General features: G+C 38.8%; 1 protein-coding gene across 8 annotated transcripts in view; it reads left to right on the top strand.

The window, feature by feature from the left end:
* The window catches only part of Pik3c2g (phosphatidylinositol-4-phosphate 3-kinase catalytic subunit type 2 gamma), a 364,812-nt gene extending 359,863 nt beyond the window's left edge, over nucleotides 1–4,949 (top strand). For all 8 annotated transcript variants that reach the window (XM_087904035.1, XM_087904037.1, XM_087904036.1 and 5 more), the window contains one exon: nucleotides 3,638–4,949. In XM_087904035.1, coding sequence (XP_087760161.1) covers nucleotides 3,638–3,790 — 153 coding nt within the window. In that variant the 3' untranslated portion in view covers nucleotides 3,791–4,949. The remainder of the gene's footprint in view (nucleotides 1–3,637) is intronic.
* Nucleotides 4,950–23,384: the final 18,435 nt, after the last annotated feature.

Below are 23,384 nucleotides of genomic sequence, written 5' to 3'. Positions count from 1 at the left end.
ACTACAGCTGGGATTCCTCTAACCCCCAAGGCCTCGCAGCATACTGTGAGTGAGAGAAAAAGACCTTGTCCTCATCTTTGGCCTTTGTGTAGATCTCTCCGAGACACAGAAAGGGGATAAGATGTTGCATATCAATGTCTCACCAAAATTTTCACTAAAATAATTCTTCCTTTTTTTATTCATAACCCCCCAGAGGGAGGTCTAGTTCAAGGAGTCTGTCCAGTGGCAAAGGCTCCGCTCTTCAATTTCCAGCTTGTCTGTTTGACACTTCCCAGCATGCATCTCAGCAGGTTTTGCCAGCAGTCTCTGTGAAATCCTCCCTTGTGCAGAAATCCCATGGTACATCTGGGTCAGGAGCAGGCTGCTTAGGGCACCATCCTGACGGCTTTGAGAAACAGAGTTGTGTGTGATTCTAGCCCTTACAACATTGTTCTTTGTGCTCAGCTGCCTCTAACAGCTGATTAAAAACTGTCATTTTTAAAGGCTTCATAATGAAGGTAGAAATTCTACCTGTAACAGAATTACATGGTTATTACATTGACTGATGTCTTCCTACACTGTCCTTTTTGGGGGAGTATTATACAGAAACATTCTAATGGAAATGCTAGAAAGGACAGGACATGCATGTTACATGCTTTCTCTACCTACAGCTCTCTTGCAAAGTACCTAAAGAGGGGTGAGGGTACAAGGACAGTGCTCTAGGTCCAGTCAGCTGGAACCATTCATTCATCATTGTCATTCTCTCTGTCTCCTCTCTCCTCTCTCTCTCTTTCTCTCTCTCTCTCTGTGTGTGTGTGTGTGTGTGTGTCTGTTTCTCTGTCTCTGTCTGTCTCTCTGTTTCTGTGTGTGTGTGTGTACATGTGTACTTATGTGTATGCACGTCTGTATGTATGTATGTTTGTATCATGGCCTACGAAACAGCTTTATTCATTAACCAATAAAAAACAATGCATATTCAGAAGGACCTCACACACCAGACACCACTGCATCCCATTACACCTAGTTTTTCTTCACATGGATTCTGAGGATAGAACTCAGGTCTTTGTCTTGGCTGCTGATCTATCTCCCCAGCCCCAACACTTCTGATGTTCACATGATGATAAAAGTTGTTTGTCATATTTTGCAAGTTTCAGAGGATTGGTCCAGTGTAAGACAGGGCTCCCCTAAATTGCCATCACGCGCAACACTGCAGTCATCTTCACAAGAAGACAAAGGTCGCCAAATAACCATGTTTTAGGACACATCTTTTCATGAAATGGCAGGTGCCTACATATGTAAATGATATTGAGGCCAGACAACATACGACTTATTCAATCTCAGAAGTGACTGGTCCCAAAGTCCACGTCCACTCCACCAGAGGACACTGTATCCCCTCACACTTCTCTGCTCTCAGGTGTGCTGAGCTGGCTCTCCTCCCTGATAGTCTTCCCACTAGCACAGACACACTGATCTCCTTTTTATTACTCTCCCACCAGAATCATGAAAATACACTTTAGCATTATTTATTAGGCCCTTGTGTCAAATAATGTCTAGTGGATGCCTATATATAAATTAAAAGAAACTCATTACACTCAAAGATTTCTATTCGAGGTGCCAATTCCAAGCCCACAAATTCTGTATTTGTCTGAGTGACTGAAGACTTGCCTCATGCTTATGGGTAAAAAAAAAAAAAGTATGTATATACTATAAAACTTAATTAAAAGAAATATATACTGTTTATTCCATTTATATCAAGACATACTAAGTCATTTGATGAAAACATTATAAAGAAGTGATTCCCTCATGCACCCAGGAAATAGGAAGTCTCAGTAAGTGATTTTGAAATTTGCTATTTTCTGCACTAAATGTAAACCCTAGGACATACAAAGCTTAGGTTACTTGGTAGATTTTAACCTCAGTAATGCAAATCATTTCCTTAAAGTGACCAAAGTTATAGCATTGATGATATATAACTCTTAATTTTTCTGAGTACCCACAGTGCTGATTTTCAAAATATTCTTTTACCATGCAATGAATAATTGGTGGTCATGCTAGAGAAGAACACAGATGATGTATTCTTTATGATGTTTTCTGTGGACCAATGAGGAATTCACTGTTGAAATGTTATAGAAAACAATGGGGAGAAGAAGTCAGAAAGCTGAAGGGGGCCATTGTGGAAGGAATAAAGGACCATTTACCCTGAAGTTCTAGATGGATTTCTGGGCATCACTGAGCATCCAGCTACAGTGAAAAACATGAGTTACAGGGAGTGAATTTGGGGGATGTTTTGAAGTGTTCTCTAAAATCCTTCATTATCCCCGAACCCCACATCTGGCCTGGCATACTTCAAAGAGAAATACTAGAAAAGTGAAGATAGTTTTCCACGTGAAACAGAAGTGTAGGATGTAGTAGCTGATGAGGAGACTAGGTAACATCACATTTCATGTCCCATGATGGAGCTAGTTTTTACTTAGTAAGTAAGTTTTTGTCTAGGACATAAAACAGGTTGATCTTGAACAAACTGTCGTTGATAACTTCTATTTATTCAATACCGGAAAATAACTCATGAGCAACATGTGTCATCAATGGATTACCTTTGGGGCCTCAACCCCAGTCTTTAATGATGACATCAGGGATGACAACGGGATGCCAACACTATACAGGCACAGGGGAGGCCACCAAGCTCTCTGGGGACTTTCCTCCCAAGCTGTCTCCTGTTTTGCATATACAAAGAGACCTTCCTTCTCCCTTGTAATGTGGCTGTAAATAGCAAATCTGTAGCACTGTGTCAAATTCTTTCTTCTAAATGTGTTGTCACATGTTTCCCTGACAACTGTGTCAGCATTCCACTTTCAATGTCTCTTGGCCTCAACAGCTCTTTCATTGTAATGACTGCAATGCCCTGAATATTAGAAAGCAAAGTTGAACAGACCCCACTGGGGAAAAAAAATTAAATCACATGAACGTATACATATATATGTATACATATATAATCATATCTTTAAAAATAAAAACAAGTAATTATATATATATATATATGTCAGAAGAATATCAAAAATGTTAACTCTGATTATCTTTTTAAGGTGGGAAGGCATTTTTTTCCTTTCTTTTTTCTTTTTTCTTGTTTGTGTCAAATGTATTGATTGGATAAATATGGCTTTCATACTCAAAAGTCATGTAGTTTTAAGTAAAAGACATAATCATGAAATGATTACATCACATTGCAAGAAAATATTACCTTCTCTATTTAAGCAGCACAAGGAAAATATAGAAACTGGCCTGTCTTTCCTCACATACAGTGTGGTACCCAAGTCCCTGTTACCACAGAAGCCTGTGGACAGTGAATAGGTTCAAGTGTGAATAGAGGCAAAGAATATTTGACTGCATTCCTAGTGAATAATTGACAGAATCACTGAACTTGGAGGGGGAATTTTTAATGGAATCAGTAACTGCTAAGATCCTTGGAGAAGTAGTCATTTAACTCCATTATGAGCCTATCCTCTTCAGGGTTAACATTGGAAATAAAATATTTTCACATAAACCTATCACCTTCAAGGTATAAGATGTTAGTGTCATTTTAAAAATTAAAATCAGTATTAAAAAGAAAGATGCATTCAATCATGTTTGATTTATACATTCCTTCTTTTCCCATTTGCAGGTAGTGTATGATGAAGTCTTGGAGCTCCAAGGCCATGTCTTAATGCTTATTGTGAAGAGCAAGACTGTATTTGTGGGAGCAATCAACATCCAACTCTGCAGTGTTCCTCTCAATGAAGAAAAGTGGTACCCATTAGGAAACAGTATCATCTGACCAATGACATGAGCGTATGCATTATTGATCATGCACTTGCATATTTTTAACTTCGAATTTCCTCTATCACATAAGCAAGATATCTTTCTTGTGGAAGATAGCAGGGTATAAAGGACATGGGAAAAACAGATCAAAATCAGGCTTTTGTAGTTATTTATTCTCTATTCTTTCCTTATTTTCTTATCATATTTTCTCATTGGAATATTCACCATGTAAAATTCCATGTGCAAAATAATGAAATGACTATTGATTTTAATATACATTTTGAATCAAACATAGGCTCACATCTTTTCTTAATTGCTTGTTATAATCAAAATTATACTTTCAAGATGTTTTCTAAAGAATAACAGCTAGAAAAAGCTCGTGAATGAATTTGAAAGCTAAAAACATCTGCAATTGATTTAAAACTTAAATATGTGTACAACTCACATATCTAGTCATGATCATATTTTTTGAGAGAACTGGTGAGATCCAGCCTTGTGCAATAATTTTTCTATCAATAAACTAAGATATTCTATTAGATTTTTTTCTTTAATAATTCCATGCATGGATATAGTGCCTTTCATTACTCTGTTCTCTCACCCGATCTTAGTTCCTTTCCACTCCTATCAACAACCATTCTTCCCTACAAATTTCTTTCCCGTATTTGTATAGAGATCTTTTCTTTATGAGATGGGTATCTTACTGTATATCTCTGACTGGCCTAGAGCTAGCTATGTAGACTATGCTTGCCCCAAACTCACAGTGGCCCTCCTACCTCTATCTCCCTACTGCTGTGGTTCCAGAAATTATTAAGTTCAGGTATTAGAAAAATTTCCTTTTGACACCAATTAGTCCATTGTCATTGTTTCTCCCAGCCGTGGTCATGTTCATACCTTAAACCTTATTGATCCCCAAACCCAAAAAGTTAAACTTTTGAGTTCACTGTTACAAACTCCTTTTCATTTGTTAAATGTTGTCATTGCACTTGGACCTTCCTTTTGTGCTCACCATGATAGATAATCTTACAGAGTGTTGCCTGAATAGCAGACAAACCTACAATTGTATGCCTTCAAAATAATCAAACTGAAAGTTTAAAAATGAAAACATCTACCACGAAAATTGTCATTGGTTTTGTTTCTTTATTCTTTATTTGCTTCATTAAAACAAGGAATTCAAATGGTTTTATTTGGTCATTTATATAATCATATAAACACATGAAAGCTTCTATATTTAGTCCTTAAAAACTATATTAGTGACTTATATGCGCCAACAGGGTCTCACTAAAATGTGTGATGGCTGCATACCAGAAAGCCATTAACATTGTGAGCAACTGTTCTGTTCATTCTTACACTGTCCCCTAGCCTGTCTTATAGACAATGGGGACAAGGTGACACACACTCTCTTCTGCTGAAACCTCCTCAGGATCTTCTTTCTTTGTCCACATTCCCTTCTGGTGACTTTGTTTCCTGCTTGGAATCCATCAAAGGAAACTTCTGCAGTGTTCCTCTGCTGCTGGGCCTACTGCACTAGCAGCTTCTGTGGTTCACCTTCCTACCAGAAAAACGTGAAGGGTGCTTCTCCCAAATCAGTCCCCAGCTGTGCATTTAACACAGCTCCTTACCCATGTCATGCCAAAACTCTGTTCCTCTTTACAGCAAAACGTCTTCAAATGACTGTCTCTGCCTTCTGCGGTTTCTGTCTTCCAGTTCCTTCCATCCCAGCAGAGGCACTTGTTTGCCCTGACCCTTCAATAAAAAAAACTTGTAGCTGAGCCCAGCTCTCTGTTTCCATCTCCAGTCTGATCTCCCCCATCAACATCAGTGCACCCAGTAACTGCCATCCGCACACTCTGCCAGTTACTTCTCACACGCCCTCCATGCTTGCTTTTATAACCTTGGTCTGTTGTTCTCATTCTCCAGAGCAAGGGTCTCCTGGCTCCACAAGACTCTAGTGCTGCAGTGACCCAGGTTCCAGACTAAGGGCATCCTTCATCCCTGGTAAGGGTCTCGTCCATTCTCAAAGCTTTAAATGTCATCTGAAGGCTTTCTAACTCCCTCTGACATTCCTCCCAAACTCCAACTGTGAGTGTTCAACTGCCTGCTCCACATCTGCTCTGTGTACCTAATAAAGATCTCAAATTGGCTGTCTCAAAAACAGAGCTCCTGATCTTCTTCCCCAACATGCTTTAGTTGTTTCTTTTTTGACTAATAACAACCCTAACTTTCAGGTGTTAAACCTTGATATCATTCTTAACATCTCCCGTGTGTGTGTTCTCATCAATTAACAAGACCCATTAGACCTGTCTCCAAACTACATCCCAAGTCCAGTTACTTACATTCTTTTCCTGCTCCCTCTCTGGTCCAAGTTCATACTGTCATCTTTATCCTGGATTACCACAAATGCCTTCTAAGCAGCCTCCTGGTTTCCAGGAACTCCCACCCCCTTACATTCTTTTTCTGACACCATGGCCTCTGGGATGTCCATGTCATTCTGCTCTAAACTCCGCGGGGGGCTCTAATCTCAGAGCAAAAGACCTAGCCTTTAAAATAACCTAAAAGGCACTATTGCTGACTTCTCAACAGCCGTCTGTCTCTGATTTTAACTTTTGTTGGGTCCCTCTATCCTCATAGATCAAGTCCATGGCCTCCTTTCTGTCCTCTTTAGCACCCTAGGCATGCTTCGTCCTTGAAATCTTTGATCAGCCAACCTCTTCCTCCAAAAAAAAAAGATGTTCTTTTGCCCCCATGTCCACTCTTCTGACTCCCACACATCCTTCAGATCTTGAGCAAATGTCTCCATCTCTGTCAAGCCCATCCCATAGAACTACAGTGACATAGCACACTGTGCTGTTCCCAGATACACATCAGGTCTGCCCTACTCTACTCTGCTTTTCCTCCTACAAGTTGATCTCTGGGCATTGCACATACTCACTTTTCATTTTACATGGTACTGATATCTGCTTCCCTAAGCCATGTAATAAACCCTAAATTAACAAGTTTTTTTCTCACTGACAGTACATCTGCAGACAAAGTAAAGGGGAGTTCTTACCCTGGTGAAGAACCCTCTCTCCTCTAGAAGTGACTATGAGCCACACCCAGCGTCAAATTCCAGACCAACCTTGGCACAAAGTGATAAGTATTGGATCCCCAGTTATTAGATTCCTCCGCCACTGATGCAAAAAGCCAAATCAAACCAAATAATAAATCCAGATTTAATCAACAGGATAATGGAAAGCACAGCACTCCCAGGTGACTCTCAGGAAGGCAGGAGAGAGAACACCCTGGCAGATCCATGAGCTGGGCCTTAAGTAGCCTGTAGCCTGTCTTAAGTAGTTCCAAGGGAGGAGCTGTCAATGACTTACTTTTTCAGGGGCAGGGTCCGGAATGGGAGGAGTGGGGCTGTGAGGCCTTCCCTACAGTAAGATCTGCTAATTCTCTACCCAGGCCTTACAGGCTTCCTCTCTGGATTTACTACCCATCTCCAGTCTAACTGTACCACCATGAGAAAATGAAAGGACCCAGGGATGACCAAGGGAATGCTGGATGTGACTTGAGTGTGTCTGTTGAGTGACCATAAAGATGTACACAAGACTACCCATGGTGGGGAGGGAGCCAGAGAAAGAAAGAAAAACAGTACATGAGGGGTTCTGAAAACAACAGGCTCTTCACCCCACCATGAGCCACAAGGGTTCTAACAACTCAGAATTCTAAACCTGTCCTTTTGGAAATAGATAGAAGTATATTTCTTGTAACGAGGGGGGAAGCACATTCTATTTAAGAGTGTGTTAACTTTTATATGCAATATCTAAATTTAGGCAGCTGATAAGTTAGTATTATGGAAGCGAATGGAGCTTATCCTGACCGCACAGTTATAATTGTTTGAGAAGATGTAGCTAGCGTCTGCCAAAGGGTCAGCTCAGAGAGTATCTTTATTCCATCCCGCTCAGAACTCTCCCAAAGAGAATTTTCCCAGAGCATTTCAGTCTCATAGTCTACTGAATGAGCTAGCCAGGCAGCCCACTTACACAGAATAGTTAAAGGCAAGTGTACTAGTTATGTCTGCAGAGAGCAAGGAGTAATTACCATGACAACAAACTAGTTAAAAATACTGGGAAACAAGGTTAGGGAATGTAATTCCTTAAAGAGTGAGGACCTTGGGGCTGGAGAGATGCTCACTGGTTCAGAGTGCTGGTTGCTCTTGCAGAGAGGATCTGGGTTTGGTTCCCAGCACTCACACTGTGGCTCACAATCACCTTGTTACTCTAACTCCCGTGAAAAAAACTTGTCTGGCCTCCTTGGGCTTCTGTACTTGTGTAGCCCTGCCCCTCATACAGATACACATGCATAAACGTAATTAAAGACAGAATCTTTAAATTAAAGAATAAGCACCTGGAAATTTTTCCACTAATTCTTTGGGGCCTTTAAAAATACACAAATGCCAACTTAAATTCACAGTGAGAGAAACTGTGAGGCTGACAGAAGTACCCGTTTCTGGCTGCCTTCCAGGCTATACAAGGTTGGCACAAAGGGGAAGGTGGCATAGAAATCCAGATGAAGGCATGCTTCGCCATGCACAGAGAATAAATAAAGACTGAAAGGGACTAATTTACTTACTTGGGGTCTAGGAGTTTAAAGAAATCTGTCAAATTATAGTTGACCTCTAAGCTAACTACAAAGTTGTCAGACACAGCAGAGAACACATACTTTAAAACAGGTTCAAAAGGCACAAAACAAACTATGCAAAGATTGCGACAACAAATCCAAGTGCAACCTTCAGGCAGGGAAATGTGATGGTTAAAGATTCTACTTTATAAAATTTAAAATATAGATTCTACTACAAGAAGGGTGGGAGGGAGGGAGGAAGGGAAAAGGAAAGAAGGAGAGAGGAAGAGAAAGAAGGAGGAAGAAAATAAGGGAGAGAGAGGAGGAGGGGGGAGGAAAGAAGGAAGGAAAGAAGCTGGCCATGGTGGCATGTACAAGGAATCACAGCCTCAGCATGCAGAAATATTGTGAATTTGAGGCCAAGCTAGGCTGAAAAGTATGACTATATATTAAAAATGAAGTGAAGTGAGATGAATTTGAGAGTTATAAAAAGAAGGGAAAGAAGTCCTTTAATTATACATCAGTATTTACAAAAGCTAGGCAGATAGCTCACTGATGGAGTATCTGCCTGGAAGGTGAAAAGTCTATCTTTCAGTCTCCCAGGCTTTAAAAAACACAAAAGCAAAGCAAAGAAAAAAATATCAGCCAAAGTTGAAGAAGAGACAACTATTATTCCAAAATGTTATTATTTAAATACCTGGCTTTTTCAAATGATGTATGAAAGCGAACCACAGAGAATATCTCACTCAGGTAAAATGATCAACAGCAAGTACTCATGGAGCCTCAGGGCCTCGGGGCAAATCCACATAGTAAAAGGCTGCAAAACAACTGCTGCAAAGATGCTCAAACACCTAGAAGCTGCAGAGAAAATTGAGCAATATGGAAGAATGGATACAAGGATAAAAATTCTGACAAGAACCCAAAGTTAAAATTCCAGAGCTGAAAAAGTAAAGCAATCAATGTCCAACGTTCAGCAGAAGAATTTAAAGGGAGATTTAGGCAGGCAGGATAAAGAAATAGCAAACATTAAGATGGAAGAGTGGGAACTGAGAGGCAGAGAAGGAAGCAGCTATAGGCAGCTGCTGGGAAGCACTAAAGACTTAATGTAGACAGGAATAAGAGTCATGAAGGTGATGTTATAACCTTGTTTTGAAAGATTTTGGTTTTTACACGATTTAAGAAAATTAATGAAGGGCTAGAAAGATGACTCAGTGATTAAGAGCTATCTGCTCTTTCATAGGACCCAGGTTCAATTGCCAGCATCCACACAGCAGCTCACAACTGTCTTATAATTCCAATTGCAGCAGATCAAATGATCTCACAGAGATATACATACAGGCAAAACAGCAGTGCACATAAAATAATTTCTACAAAGAAATTAATAACTATGCATCAATCATTAGTATGTGTTTTTTGAATTACTAAGTATGAAGATGTGGTCTTGCCTATCAGCAAGTGAGAGGGCTGGTGATGAGGAGGGAGGTGAAAGCTTGTGTGGGTGTGGAGGTGTGTGTATGAGTTAAGCTGTTATAAAATCATAGCTTCAAGTTGATAAGTGCAATCCCCATGTAAACACAAAAAAATACTATAAAACAGACACCAAAAGAAACTAGAAGGAATTTTTAAATACATCACAACAACAACAACAAAAAAAGTTGACTCAACATAAAACAAGACAGTGATACAGAAAACAAAAAAAACATAAAATCAATAACACAAGTAGAAAGTAAGCACAAAATGACCCAAGTTCTTTCTTATGAGTAAACACTCTGATATTAATGTGTTAAACTCTCTCCAATCAAAAGAGAAAGATTAGAAACTTTCTTTGCGGCATAAAATCCATAGGTATGAAGTCCACTGAATAGCAACCTCCGTGGAAAAGACTTAAGATAGGAACAAGGGGCCAACAAGAGGGCTCAGCTAGGAAAGGAGCTTGCTCTCAAGCCTGAAAGCCCAAGTTCAATCCCTGGAACCCAAAAGGTGGAAAGAGATAATTGACTTGCACAAGTTGTCTTCACACACACACACACACACACACACACACACACACACACACACACAGTGAAAAATAAAATTTAAAGATCAGAAAAAGGACAAAAACACCACATTCAACTCAGTACTGAGGGTTGTAGTTGGAGCAATTAAGCAAAGAGATACCTTCAATATAAAAAGAAAAAAAAGACATCTGTTATCAAAGATGATGTGTCTCACATACAGAAAACCCTGAAGGTTGCATCGAAACAAACAAACAAACAAGAAGCCAAACTAAGAAACAGACAAAACAAATGCAACAGAGAAGCATGAAATACAACATAAAAGTCAATTGTGTGTCTGCTCTCAAAAATAACAAAAAGAAAGCTTGCACCTTTTAATTTCCAAGCTCACTATAAAGCTATAATCAAAACTTTGGTCCTGAAATAAGACAGTCATATAACTGACGGAATATAATTTATGCCCGAGAAATAAATCTTCCCATATATGCTTAGTAATTCTTGATGAGCTTGTCAATTCCATTCCATGGTAGAGGCAGTCTCTTCAACCAACAATGCTGAAATAACTGGGTATTTAGATGCCAAGAATTAAGAAATATCTGATACCATACAGAAAATTACCTTTAAATATACATAAAGTCCAGTGTTGTAAGGAGGACGCTTGTTTGTTTCCCTGCTGCCCAGCAGTTCAGACCTGAAATAATCACACACAAACTATATTATTTGAAACACTGCTAGGCCCTAGCTTCTTATTGGCTAATTCTTACATCTTAATTTAGCCCATCTCCATTAATATCTGTGTTGCTGCATGGCTATTGCTTACCAGGTAAAATTCTGGCTTCTGTCTCTGGCAGGGTAACATGACTTCTCTCTGATTCTGCCTTCTTCCCCCCAGCTCAGTTTAGTTTTCCCCACCTACCTAACTAAGTTCTGCCCTATTAACAGGCCAATACAGTTTTCCTTGTTAATTAACCAATTATATTCACAATCTATAGAGGGGATTCCCACATCACCTCTCCATTTCTGTTTAAATAAAAAGGAAGGCTTTATCTTTAATATAGTAAAATTACATATATCAAAATAATTATCAAGCAAGAATTATAGTTACAATATTTATATCTATTTTGTCTTTTATCATGACTAAGGAAAACTATATCTATTCTTCAACTCCATCAAAGAATCCAGGACACAATATTACCTAAGTTAACAGTTGTAAGCAACTTTCAAAACTCTAGAATTGACAGAGACTTTTTGCTGCCTGAACAGTCACCCAAGGTTCTTATGTACCATTAGGGCATCCATCTTCAGCTTGCAGGCTCATAGTATCCAGCAAACTTTTCCATGAAGCAGGAAATTTCAAAGACAATTCCACCTATATTGGCAGTTTGTCAATCCCTTTCTTCTGTATTTTGCAGAATGTCTTTCAGACTCTTTCATGGAGCAGGAACCCCAAAGGATCATCTTACCTTTAGACAAGTTCAGCAGTCATTTCTATGTGGGTCCTGCATGTCCAGTTCATCAAGCAAGTCCAGGCAAGAGCAATTTCTTGCACAAATGGCGAACAGACTCCATGAGGAGCCTCTTCAGTGCCCATCTTGCTCTTGAAGTAGCTTGGTGTTGTCAGGAGCAGATGTGTCTCATTGTCATGAAAAGTCCTAAGTTCTTAAAAATATTTTAAATGCTATATCCTGTAGTCTTTGAAAGGTTTGAAGAATGCCTATCCATCTGAAATATATCCCTCTCCATCTAGAAAATCTAGCTCACCTGACTACAAGCTTGACTATTACAGATGACTCGTTATTAACCTATATATCTTATTTATACATTACATTTTTAAATGATTTTCACAAACAGAGTACAACAAAAATGCCCTTAAATTTGTATCCAAAAATCAAGATCCATACTGATGCAAATCTTTATAGCAATCCAAACATAAAATTGCAAACTATAAACTCTCAGAAGAAAACACTGGGCAAAAATTTTATGAAATTGGACAGACCAATAGTTTTTGTTGCTGTGGAGACAATATGTGGTTTTGCAAAAATGAGGAGAAAAGGGAAGAAAAATAGACTTAACTAGGTTGATCAGATAGTTCAGTCTTCTTGCTTTGCAAACATAAATATCTAAATTCATATCTCTAGAACCCATATGAAAAATTGAGTGTGGTGGTGCATTTATATGCCCAGTAGTGATGAAGTGGGAAGGACAGGCAAACAGATCCCTGGAAGCTTCTCCATTGTGAAGTGTGAGGACAGTGAGAGACCTTGTCTCAACAAACTATTGGAATACTCTTAAGATACAACACCCCAGCTTTTCCTACTCTCCACGCACAGATGTGTACCCACACCCATACATATAAATATGCACCCACATACACATGGCCCATGGATATATGCAATAAATGAATAAATAATTTTAAAAGCAAACTTGCTACGCGATCCTGTAATTTACTTCTGGATTTAATCCACCCCCAAAAAACAACACTGAAAACAGAAACTCAAAGAGATTTATGTGCATCTGTGTGAATCTCTGTTCACAGCAGCACTGTTCATAGCTAAAATGTAGAAGTTATAAAATGTCAATCATCAAAAGAATGCACTGTTAACTGACAGTAAGGTATAATAACTCTATAGGGAAAATAAAGAGAATTTTAACATATGCCACTACATAAACTGTGTGTGCACGCACGTGTGTGTGTGTGTCTGTGTGTGTGTGTGTGTGTGTGTGTGTGTGTGTGCGCGCGCGCGCGCGCGCGCATTCATGCCATGGTGCACACATGTGGAGGACAAAGAACAAATTGTAGGAGTCAGTTCTCTCCTCCCACCATTATAGTCCCATATGAGTGATTGCACTCATATCATCAGGTTTATAGCAAGCACCTTCACTTGCTAAGCCATCTTGTCAGTCACACCTACATAGACAAACAGCTGAAAACATTTTGCTAAATGAAATAAACCCATCACAAAAAGATAAATACAGTCTGGTTACATTTATTACGGGGAGGAAAAAAACAGAAAACACAGAATAGTTGCTACTAGAAAGTACTGAATGGGGGATCAAGATACTACTTAATAGACATTTTATTTCAGTTTTCAGGATCAAAGAAGTTATAGCATGCATAGTAGGGAAAATTGCACAAAATGAATGTGTTTAATACGACTAAACTCTTCACTTAAAATAATTATAATGATCTGTTATGTGTACTTTACAACAACAGTAAAACAGAAAAAAAATCAGTATTGAAGTGTTTTAGGTTTAAAATACTTTTGCCGGCACTTTAAAAATTATTTGAAAAAGTAATATTTCTGATATGTCAATGAACACGTCATATGAAGCTGTACTTTGTGACAATAAAAACAGAGAGATGAAGTTACATAGGACCACAGCTTTCATAATATTTGATACTGCATTGATGACAATTTGAACTACATTATTATACTCTAAGATGTTAATTAGGAGGTACAGGAATAGCATTAAGAAAATAACTATGCTAAGAGAAACAGGAATAAAAAGGTTATTTAATATGTCTAAAACAAAAGAATGAAATCATAGAGGCCCCAAGGAACCAAAAGAATGTCATCATCAGAAAATAAAGGAAAATTGGTAGGGTTAAGCACTTGTATCTCTGTAATTATATTACATGTAAATGGATTAATCTCTCCAATTAAAGGCAGGGTTGGAATAATGCACTTAGTAAAGCAATATTTGATTATAAACCATCTACAAGAGCCTGTATCCAATGATGTAAATAGTCTCAAAGGAGGAAAAAAATAAATTTTATGCAAATAGTAATCAAATGAGCTGAGTAATATGTTAATATTTGAAATAGAGAAAATAGTATTGAAATTGAGAAAAGTATTCCAAGAGAAAAAGAAATCATTATATATAACTTGTTATGTATAGTTTATACAGAACTAAAATATTATACAGCCATGTCTAGCTTAGTAATATAGAAAAATACATGTAACACTTTAACATATAATAATATATAAGGATAAATCCATTAAAAAGTTTTAACAAACACAAAGCAAAAATGAACAAAACTGAAGGAAGAAATAACCATCTCATCAACATTTGAAGGTTATTTTGATATATCACTATAAATAACAATGTAGATTATACAGACAATCTGGACCTATGGGTATATAGAACACTTCAGCCAACAATAAAAATAGAATACAATATATTCTCAAACCATCAGTCACCATTCCCCAGTATAGATAATTGACTAGGTCACAAGTAACATTCTAAACTTCAATGTATTGAAATTTATGTATCTTATTTTATTTTTTCTGTGAATATAAAACTAATATAAAATGTAATATGAAGGAGTGACGGGCTGTGTCCTGCCACCCAGCTAGCTTATACCCCAAAATAACAACACACAATTGTATTCATTTAAACACTGCCTGGCCCATTATATCTAGCCTCTTATTGACTAACTCTCACATCTTGATTCAACCCATTTCTAATAATCTGTATGTCACCACGAGGTCATGGCTTATTGAGAAAGATTCAACATGTCTGACCTGGCGACTGGCTCCATGGCGGCTATCCTTGCCTGCCTTCTTTCTCCCAGCATTCTGTTCTGTCTACTCCACCCACCCAAGGGCTGCCCTATCAAAAGGCCAAGGCAGTTTTCCTTATTCAATCAATGAAAACAACACATAGAAAGAAAGACCTCCTACACCAATTAAAAATGAAAGTTTATTTAAAGAAATACTATCCAAAAGACAGGTGTCTTAAACATGGCTCCTAATCAACAAGATGAAAAACTGTAGGTTCAGCACACAACTGAAGTGCCTGATTTACATAATGCTGTAACTTTCATCATAACATAAAGTCCTTTATGCATGACAGGGCTAGGAGTTACCCACCACCACAAAAAAAAAATGGTCTCAGGTTGAGAATGATAAGCATGTATTTATTTATTTTACTTTAAACTCATTTTTAATCCTGTGTTTATGGACATGCTTCTCTATATGTGCACATATACAGATGAAAGCAGGAGCCCACAGATGCCAAGATAAGGTAGTAGATCCCCTGGATCTGCATTTACTGGTGATCATGAGCTTCCAGGTGTGGATGCTAGAAACCAAACTCAGGACCTTTACAAGAGCAGTAAGTTCTCTTAACTGCTGAGCCATCTTTCCAGCTCCTGAGAAAGAGTTTTCCATACTGAGGAACTAAATAAGTACTTATGACAAAGACTGCCTCTATTACAAAGTTAAAACTTTAAAAGAGTGTGAGAATTACTCATATTACTACCACATAGTTCTTAATTATTTTGTGAATAATGTTTAGATATGTGACTATTGTCTGAGATTTCTGTCCTGCCCAGTTCTGCAGTCATTCAATCTCAAAGAAATACACAGATGTTTACATTAATTATAAACTGGTTGGCCTAGTATCTCAGACTTCTTACTAACTCTTCCATCCTACATATTAACCTATAATTCTTTCCTGTGTTAGCCAGGTGGTTTGGCACCTTTATCAGTGAGGCATTTTCCTGTTCTCATCTCCCTGCCTCTACTTTCTTCCTGGCTACTGGCCAATCAGTGTTTTATTAAAATACAAGTGACAAATCTTTACAAAGTACAAGACCATTATCCCACAGCATTTCCCCCTTTTTTTCAAAACAAGAACTTTGAATCTCATCTCCTTTGTTTTTTTGTTTATTTTATTATTTATTTATTTATTTATTAAAAATTTCCACCTCCTCCCCGCCTCCCTTTTCCCTCCCCCTCCCTTTCTAGTCCTAAGAGCAGTCAGGGTTCCCTGCCCCCTGGGAAGTCCAAGGTCCTCCCCCCTCCATCCAGCTTTATAAAAGTGAGCATCCAAACAAACCAGGCTCCCACAAAGTCAGTCCATGCAGTAGAATCAAAACCCAGTGCCATTGTCCTTGGCTTCTCAGTCAGCCTTCATTGCCAGCCACATTCAGAGTGTCCAGTTTGATCACATGCTCCATCACTCCCAGTCCAGCTGGCCTTGGTAAGCTCCCAATAGATCAGTCTCACTGTCTCAGTGGGTGAACGCACCCCTTGTGGTCCTGACCTTCTTGCTCATGTTCTCTCTCCTTCTGCTCCTCATTTGGACTTTGGGAGCTCAGTCCAGTGTTCCAATGTGGGTCTCTGATTTGTTCAACTATGTTCATAGCAGCACTATTTGTAATAGCCAGAACCTGGAAACAACCTAGGTGCCCCTCAATTGAAGAATGGTTAACGAAGGTGTGGAACATTGGAGTTTAACTCCAACATTGGAGTTTAACTCATCTCCTTTGTTTACCTTTCTTCCTGACCATTATTCATACAATTTGTAACCAACACTCTAAACAAAGAAAAACATCCATAATCCATTTTATGGGAATGTGGGCAAAGTTTTCCAAGCTACTTCCTCCTGATTAGGGGTGCTGATAATCTTATGGGGATCTAAAGAAAATTTAGAATTATGATCAAGTCATGACTGAACAATTCTGTGAGGCTTGATCATTTCAACCAGCAGTTTTGAAACTGTTCTGGATATAGAACTCAGACATCTGGGCCATCCACTCCTATCAGAAATTTCTCACGGGGCCTTCCTTGGTCAAACCTAGTTTTTCTTAACAGAGAATTAATCCATCGTCTCTTATTTCCTGTGGAAACAAAAGCAAAACCTCTTCTTCAAATAGCATATCTTTTGACTTAAATTTTAAAGTCAAAGTATTTTCAAAATGCATATGTTGGATTTACCTAGCAACATTTATAATCAAATGTCTTTTAGGAGCTGTTGTTCCTTCCTCTGTCATCAAACAATTTGAAGACAACACAATAACATACAGTATCCAGACTCTCTGTGTATTTTCCATCTTTATGTGGCTTTAGTTTAAACTCCATTTTTCTCTTTTTATTTTTTAATTTTTTTGAGACTTGATTCTCTGTGTATTCTTGGCTATCCTGGCACTCACTCTGTAGACCAGGTTGTCCTTGAACTCATAGAAATCCACCTGCCTTTGCCTCCCAAGTGTGAATTAAAGGTGTGTGCCACCATACCTTGAACTCACAGTGATCTGCCTGCCTCTGCCTCCCAAGTGTTGGGATTAAAGGTGTGTGCCACCACATCCAACTACTTTCTTTCATTTTTGATTTTAAGGATTTTATTCTTTTTCTTTTCTCTCCCAAGCCTACACATATTTTCAAGCAAACTGTAAACCATTTAGGGGTTTTCTTCATCTGAATCTATCTTTACTGTATATTTTTCTTTTTCTGACCACAGGAATCTTTAATTTGCTAAGTGATATGGCTAGGATTAAAGCCATGACTTTGACAGCTGAATCTACTCCATTCCTTAATTTTCTGAGTTCCAGAATGGCAGCAGTACCAGTCAGAGCCATGTTTATTGCCACAAATCTATGGGGTTTCAAGGCCCCTTCCACCACCAAGAAACATGCTGTCATCTACTCATGAACACCATTTAAGTGTTTGGTGGTGAGACCTCTTAAAAGAGCTGCAAGATTTTTGCAGCTAAAGCTGAATCAGGAAGCCTCTCTTAAATGAGATATGCTTGTCTCTAGCAAATAGAGCCCATTCAATAAAATGCTACTACCAAGAAGCCGTGCTTATCTCTGTTACTTTGTGTCTAGAATTATTTCCCAGGCTCTTTCAGGTTTTAAATGGATTCAGTTGTTCACGCTGGTGCCATTTGACTGAGATTTCAGTCCTGTCTGGTTCTGCAGTCATTCAGTCCTAAAGAAATACACAGAGGTCTACATTAATTATAAACTGATTGGCCTAGTAGCTCAGGCTTCTTATTAAGGCTCTTACATCCTACATCTTAACTCATAATTCTTTTCTGTGTTAGCCAGGTGGCTTGGTACCTTTATCACCGAGGTGCTATCATCTTGTTTCCTCTGCATCTGGATGACAATTGCAGATTGACCTTTCCTCTTCCCAGAATTTTCCTGTTCTCATCACCCTGACTCTATTTCCTGCCTGGTTACCCCACCTATACCCCTGCCTGGCTACTTGCCAATCAGCATTTTATTAAAATACAAGTGACAAATCTTTCTGAAGATAGATACATGTGACTGCACTGTATCTTAGATGAATGCATAGAGAAACCTCCCTCCAAGGAGTGGTGATCATGAACCATAAATCTTCAGCTCATGTAACCTGATGGCTACTTCTCAGAGCTGAAACCCAGGTGAGCATGCTTATCCACTCTCAGTCCCACATCCTGACTTCTTGTGATGCTCTGTGGAAACTTAAATTTTAATAAAATAAACTAGTTTTTGGTGTAGATTATTTTTAAAATATTTTCCTTTTTTCTTACCCTTTTTTAGTGATCCACCTTTTTATCAATTTCTATAAAATATATTTAGCATATATAATATGGCATACATATTATGGTATAAAATAAGCAATGCAGTAATTTCTTCCTAACTTTAATTCCTTCCCATCCATATCTATGCCGGTAATTTTCTTATTATTGATAGTATAAACCTTTTAGATTCTCTTGCTGTCAACCACCACATTAAATCTGACCTCTATTTTTTCTTGACTACTGCCATGAACAGATGACATACCATGCTCTGCTAATGGCTCTTAGTTTACTTTGATCAACATGATACAGTGAATGTGGCACAATGAGTCTCCTTTCTTGCACCTTTGGAATACTTCCACCAGCCTTTGAAGAAGTCCAGGAGGAAAAAAATCACAAATGAGGATCTCATCACATAAAGGAAACCATTTTTGGAAAATCCAGCCCAACTCTAGATCAGAGATTCCCAACATCATTTCCTGCAATGGCAGCAATGTTCTCCCCTATCCAATGTAAGAGTCACTGACACAAGCAGTTGAGTACTAGAAATTGTAGCTATGGTTTTTGAATTTCAGTTGAAATTGATTTAAAAATAACAATAAATTGAACAGATCCATGCTTGATGACGATAGTAAAGAGTAACCTCAGGTAATCCGCTCACATTACAAGTTCAGGAACAGATAAATGACTGTTCCAAATATTATTTGGGATGGGGATATTTCTGTGTCCATTATAGAATTCTAAATATAATAAAGTTATAAAATCCAGGTAAATCAGTATATCTCTGCTTGTAACATTCTTCCAGCTTTACATAGATTTCTCCAGGAATTTCTGACAGTCATCTTGGACCCATGAGTCAGGAGACTGCTGGGAAATATAAACAAAACTGTGCATCAAGAACTGAAAAGAGAAGAAGCAATATCTATCCCAATCAGTTATTTGGCCATTTCAGTCTCATTTGAAGCAAAATTCACTCTTTAGATTTAATAGTAAGGGTCAATAAGCCTTGTTGTCTGCTTAAGTCAATTTAAGACACATTCTTTGTATTTTGTAACAGAAAGGATAATATGTAACCTATATCCCATCTTTAATGTTTTTCTAAATGTCCTTTCAGCAATCTAGAATGCAGTGAAATCATGTGGAATTGCCCTTGGGGTATCACACTGAGCATCTTCCAACTGAAGAATACTATTTTGACTGACTTGTGGTAGCTAGATTACTTTCATAGTAAGGTGTTTAGGAAAAAATATATTCCTGATGCTATAGTGACTCTGATGTAGATTGCAAAGAGATATTGCCAAAGCATGTGGACAAAAACCTCAGCTTTCGGAGTGTCAGCTCAGTCAATAATGGCAGCAGAGAGAGGAGCAGTGTTAAAAGGAAGACAGGAGACCTAACCAGCATGGTCATTCTGAGAATAACAAATCCAGAGGTCCTGAAATATCAAAACCATCTTCATGAGCCTAACAAGAACTTTGTGAGTTTATTTTATTTTATCTTATTTAGAAAAAGACAAAGGGGGAAACTGAGCTGTGAATAGTTGGCAGACCAGATAATCTTGACTGGCTAGTGATCTGGTGGGCCATTATCTCCAGCCTGGCTCTACAAAGGATTCTAAGGATGTCAAAATCACTGTCATCACTTAGAGGAACAATTGAATTTCATGAAATGATGACTCCAGTTTCAGAATACAGCCTCACAATTCTGGGTAGTTGTCCTCATGTGGGAGGTGAACATACTTTGAGGTTCATTTTTGTACGGGGGCAATTTTACTTCTTTGTGCAGGGTCTTAGCTCACCCGGATAAGATGAGCTAGATTTGAGGAAAAGTTAAATGTGCTAGGAAACTCCTCAAGGGTTTCCTAGCCTCCCTCGATCCCAGAGACAGTCAGCCACAGGGGTAATTGAGTCAAGCAGGAACTTGGTTTATTTTTGCACAGTAAACATCTTTTAAAATAAAGAACTTCAGGGTCATGGGGATGGAAAAGGATTCAGCCAATCATTTTAAAGGTCACTCTATCACGTGCTCAAACACTTTGCATTTACGCCAGTACCCATGTGTTGACATCATCTTGCCTGATTCTGGTGTTGAATCAGGTATTGGTGTAAACAACTCAGGGTTTGCCCATCTGACTTTCTTTTGGTGCCATCTTAGCTGCCCATGTGCCCTACACTTTGTCATGAAGACAGTTCTAAATTCTGCAATTGATGGAATCCTGCGTAACTCAAGAAGTGATGATGCAGGTGAAACACACCTTTAAATGACAAAAATTGAGAGAAATAGAGTGGACTTGAGTCAGCAACCATCGTTTTCCTTAGAAATAGACCTGCTATCCAGGCTGAAGTAGAAAGCTAAGCAAAGTAGTTGTGTGCATGTGGGCCAATGGCTATTTCTTAGAACAACCTCCTTACAAACCATTCCTATGTCACCTTTCTCTTCTCAGCAAGGTGCTGAAAGATGAGTCAGTATTAGAGAAACCAGGTTAACAACTTTCTGGGAAGATGTTTTGAGGAACAAAGAAAGAAGTTTTGCTTTTGTAACCTTTGGGAATCTGCAAATGAGTGCTTACATCTTCCATTCATCACCTTGTACAAGTATAACCATTCCCAAGGCTATGTTTCTACTCCCATATGTATCTATTGTTTTTTTCTTACATGGGTGAGCACTCAGGCTCAGTATCAGGCTTTATTGACAGGAGTTCTGATAACACTGTATAGAGGGAAGGCAGGCTACTGATCAAAATTTAGTTTCTAGAAAGCTAAGGCACGCAGGCACATTACCCACAGTCAAACCAACAGTACTCCATTCTGATGTGGGATGTTCTTCTATATATGTGTTACTTTATTGCTTGATGAATAAAGCTGTTTTGGCCAATGGCTTAGCAGAGTAAAGCCAGGCAGGAAATCTGAACAGAGATACAGCGATAGAGTAGGCAGAGTCAAGGAGATACCATGTAGATGCCAAAGGAGAAAGACACCGGAATGTCAGAACCAATAGGTCACAGCCTTGTTGTGATACAGAGATTAATAGAAGTGGGTCAATTTAAGATATGAGTTAGTTAATAAGAAGCCTAAGCTAATAGGCCAAAAATGTTGTAACTAATATAGTTTCTGTGTGATTATTTGGGTCTGGGCAGCCAGGAAACAAATGAGCAGTCTCCATTAACACCATTCAAACATCAATAGCCTCAAACTTAAGTGTGAATCTGGGTCACCCAGAAAGGTCTTTTAGATCACAGACTAGTGGGCCATAGTTCCTGAGTTTCTAATATTAGGATCTTGGAGTGACCAGGCTGGGTAACAAGCCTATATTCCCTTCACTTAGGAAATAGAGGAAGGACGACTGGGAGTTCAAGGTCATTCTGCTCTATAGAACTATTTCAAGATGAGTCTGGACTATGTGGGATCCTGTCTATGAATAAATAAAAAGAATTTTGAGGTGGAGTCTAGGGTGTTGTCTTTCTGAAATATGTTCTGAGCTAATATTTTTCCCTGTCCAGAGGGTCATGTTTCAGATCACTGCACTGGCATGGCCTGAAATACTCAATGAAATCACCATATCCAGGCAGGCAGCATATTTCATCACAATCTCTAAAAATGGAAGGAGGGCCTCTGGCTGTTTTAAGATGCTCTACGTGACTTCAGTGTGCATGGGAGACTGACACCACCGGTCTAGTCTAAGAACAACACTAAGTGTTCCCAGGAATCTTCATAAACCTTTCTACTCAGAACAGCCTCTTCCATTTGACTTTCTACAGGGCTCATTAGCTGGATAGAACTTCAATGACTGGAGAGTCCAGTATGTTCCAAGTCCAAAGACAGATAGCCTCAGTCACTTATTGACCTTCTTTGTTCCTGCCCCCGACATCTTTGTGACCATTAGGTCAATCCTTTGGAATGTAGAGTACTAGGCCCTAACCAAAAATGGGACTTAGATGCTTTCCAAGAGCATCTGAGGTCTATGACAGGCTCCCTGAACAAGTGATCCATCTTCCAGACATGGATGTTCATAAAGAACTTTTAGCATAGTGCTTCGACTATTTCCCGAACCTAAAGTTAACAAAATAGTTATTAGAAATATAGCTTCAGTGGTTAAATGGTATTTAAGGAGCCCGTCGGTTGTATCCAAGTACTTAATGCGCCGATCTCTACCAGCTCCTAGCAAACCCCATGTTCCCCAGTCTAGACTAGCATAGCATGCCTATCATTCATTCAGTCTTTTGCTTCTCACACAGGCAAGTTCCCCTCACCTCAGTGCTTGCTAGTCCTGCTCCCAGAGTATGTGCTGTCAGTCCTGAGGCAACTATTCCTTCTGTGGACCACTGACAACGGCTATTTGTCAGAAGGCCCGAGAGAACTCAGACAGCACTGTTTGTTATTTTACAATCAAAATTTGTATTTCTTCTATGCTTTCAGACATGATGACAGGTCATTTTACTTCATGTGTCTAAATGGCACAGCATGTTTAGGTTTGAGATTAAGTCGTGGTAATTGTCAACATACGGTTTCCATTTATGCCAAAAGTTTCATGGTGGCTTTTCCAGGCCCAACCCCAGCATTGTGTGACTCTATTCCTGGGAAGACATGAACAAAAGTCTAGTCTCCTCATGTCAGATAAGAAACTGAAGACATAACAAAGCAGAAATGCCATCAAAGTCCAACTTGGTCAACCAATTAGTTTTACCAGGTTCACTCACAGGAAAGTGAGTGACAGGTTACTTACAGG

Source organism: Myodes glareolus, chromosome 3 (assembly GCF_982192425.1).
Source record: "Myodes glareolus chromosome 3, mMyoGla1.1, whole genome shotgun sequence".
Lineage (NCBI taxonomy): Eukaryota > Metazoa > Chordata > Mammalia > Rodentia > Cricetidae > Myodes > Myodes glareolus.
This window is presented reverse-complemented; position numbering and strand designations above follow the sequence as displayed.